Source organism: Castanea sativa, chromosome 6, assembly GCF_040712315.1.
Source record: "Castanea sativa cultivar Marrone di Chiusa Pesio chromosome 6, ASM4071231v1".
Lineage (NCBI taxonomy): Eukaryota > Viridiplantae > Streptophyta > Magnoliopsida > Fagales > Fagaceae > Castanea > Castanea sativa.
This window is the reverse complement of record NC_134018.1, coordinates 13,427,467-13,429,310: the sequence shown is the minus strand read 5'-3', so window position 1 is coordinate 13,429,310 and position 1,844 is coordinate 13,427,467. Positions and strand designations below refer to the sequence as shown.

General features: G+C 34.9%; 1 protein-coding gene across 1 annotated transcript; it reads right to left on the bottom strand.

Annotated features, from left to right (window-relative positions):
• Positions 1–331: 331 nt before the first annotated feature.
• Positions 332–1,519, bottom strand: LOC142639491 (F-box/kelch-repeat protein At3g23880-like). The gene has a single exon (XM_075813657.1). The coding sequence runs from the start codon at positions 1,517–1,519 to the stop codon at positions 332–334; it is 1,188 nt and encodes a 395-aa protein (XP_075669772.1).
• Positions 1,520–1,844: the final 325 nt, after the last annotated feature.

Genomic DNA, 1,844 nt, shown 5'->3' with positions numbered 1-1,844 from the left:
GATAAGTGAGGAGTGATGAGTGACAGAAATTGGGTGACGAAAATTGAGTGACCAAAAAAAACATCTAAACAGCCCCTAAGGTTCAAACAACATATCTATGAACTTTCACGACTGATTGAAATGCTATAAGACAAAACCCATAAGAAATTAAAAATTTATTGAACAATTAACAAAATGCAGAGATTGAACAAGAATAGGGAATTGAAATTAATAAACACACCATCCATAAATATAATCTTCTCGAAATTACAAATTCCATTTTGAAGGACGAATTAAAAGCAAAAAAAAAAAACCTATGCTATACTAATAATTAGCTAGGAGTTGAGGCATACTAATATTGAACCACATTATCACCCTCGAATGAAACTAGACTCTCCACATAACCTATAGCTTCTGATGTTTTGAACGAGTTTGGAAAATCTCTAAATTGGAGATTTTTTATTTCTTGAGAATCAATGTTATACAAAGCTATTGTCTGGTCATCGTCACGAAGCAGAAGAAGAAGCTCTCCATTCTTGGCAAATCCAAGTGGATACCTAACTCCAAATAGGGGTCCTACCACAAGTTGTTTGGTCCAAGATTCCTGAACCCCAGATTCACGCATCACCCATATTTCAAGGTTGGCCTCCATCGTGGTCCTCTTATTATAAAAAATAAAAGCAAGGCACTCATTGAAGACAGCAAAAGTCTTAATCTGACGCGGAACACTGCGAAACTCTGGCAAACTTAGCATTCGAAATACCTCACTGGTCATATGAAAAGATAAAATTACTACAGAATTTAAAACCCGACCGTGTTTGTCTGTGTCCTCGAGGATACAGCGCCAATAATAGACTCCATTCAAGTATTTTTCATCAAAACTACTTAAAAAAGTAATTTTTGAAAGATCAATATCTGTGTTGATTTTTTGCCTCCATGAATCAGTGCTCAATGTGTAAACATGAACAAAAATGTGGTAGTCTCTCCCATAATTGACAATTCTAACTACCTTGTAATCATTAGAATTGTGATCATAACCAAATGCAAAGTTGCTATCAGTGCTGTAGTCATCAAGGCCAGGAGGATAATGAAGTGTAGGATAAGCAACGACCTTATATTGACGAATAGCTGGATTCCATAAGAAAAAGCCATCAAAGCCGCCACTGAAGGAACCACCAACGCAAATAATGCCGTTAATGCAAGTACAAATATTGGATCGAAGGAATCTCATGCTGATGAGATTCGTATCAAATCGAATGTTCATGTCCACGATGTGTACTTGCGTATCATCAACATCATTATGAGGAGGGTGCAGTAAGGAGATGATATCAATATCATCGCTGGAGTCGTCTCGACTCGTAATGAGAAAACTTGGATTTGTTATGGAACAACGGTAGCGATGGTGTTTGGCAATAAAATTAGGGTTTTGGAAAAAACAGGACCATGACTTTTTTACACACTTGAAACGTATGATAGATTTCACTGGAAGCCTTATAAGAATGTTTTCCAACAATTCACCCGCTAAATTGGTACCCCTCATTCTCTTCATTGAGCTCCCTCTTCACGCACTGAGCTCTCTCTCTCTTCACGCTCTCTTTTTATCGACGATCGCTCGCTATTATTTGAAAACCCTAAAGTCCTATATTCAAGGATAGATTTCTAGAAACTTAAAATTTTACTTCGAATAATAAAACTCTCCGAAAGTTTAAAGTCTCATTGATTTAAATCGTTCTTATCCACTTATTATCTATATATATATATATATATATATATATATATATATATATATATATATATATATATTTATAAAATGTTGTTATTTGAGTTGATGTTATCTTCTTCTTTTTTTTTAAAGAAACCTACAT

Bases quoted from the DNA above. Each gene is read 5' to 3' on its own strand.
- LOC142639491 (XM_075813657.1), bottom strand. From the start codon at position 1,519: ATGAGGGGTACCAATTTAGCGGGTGAATTGTTGGAAAACATTCTTATA.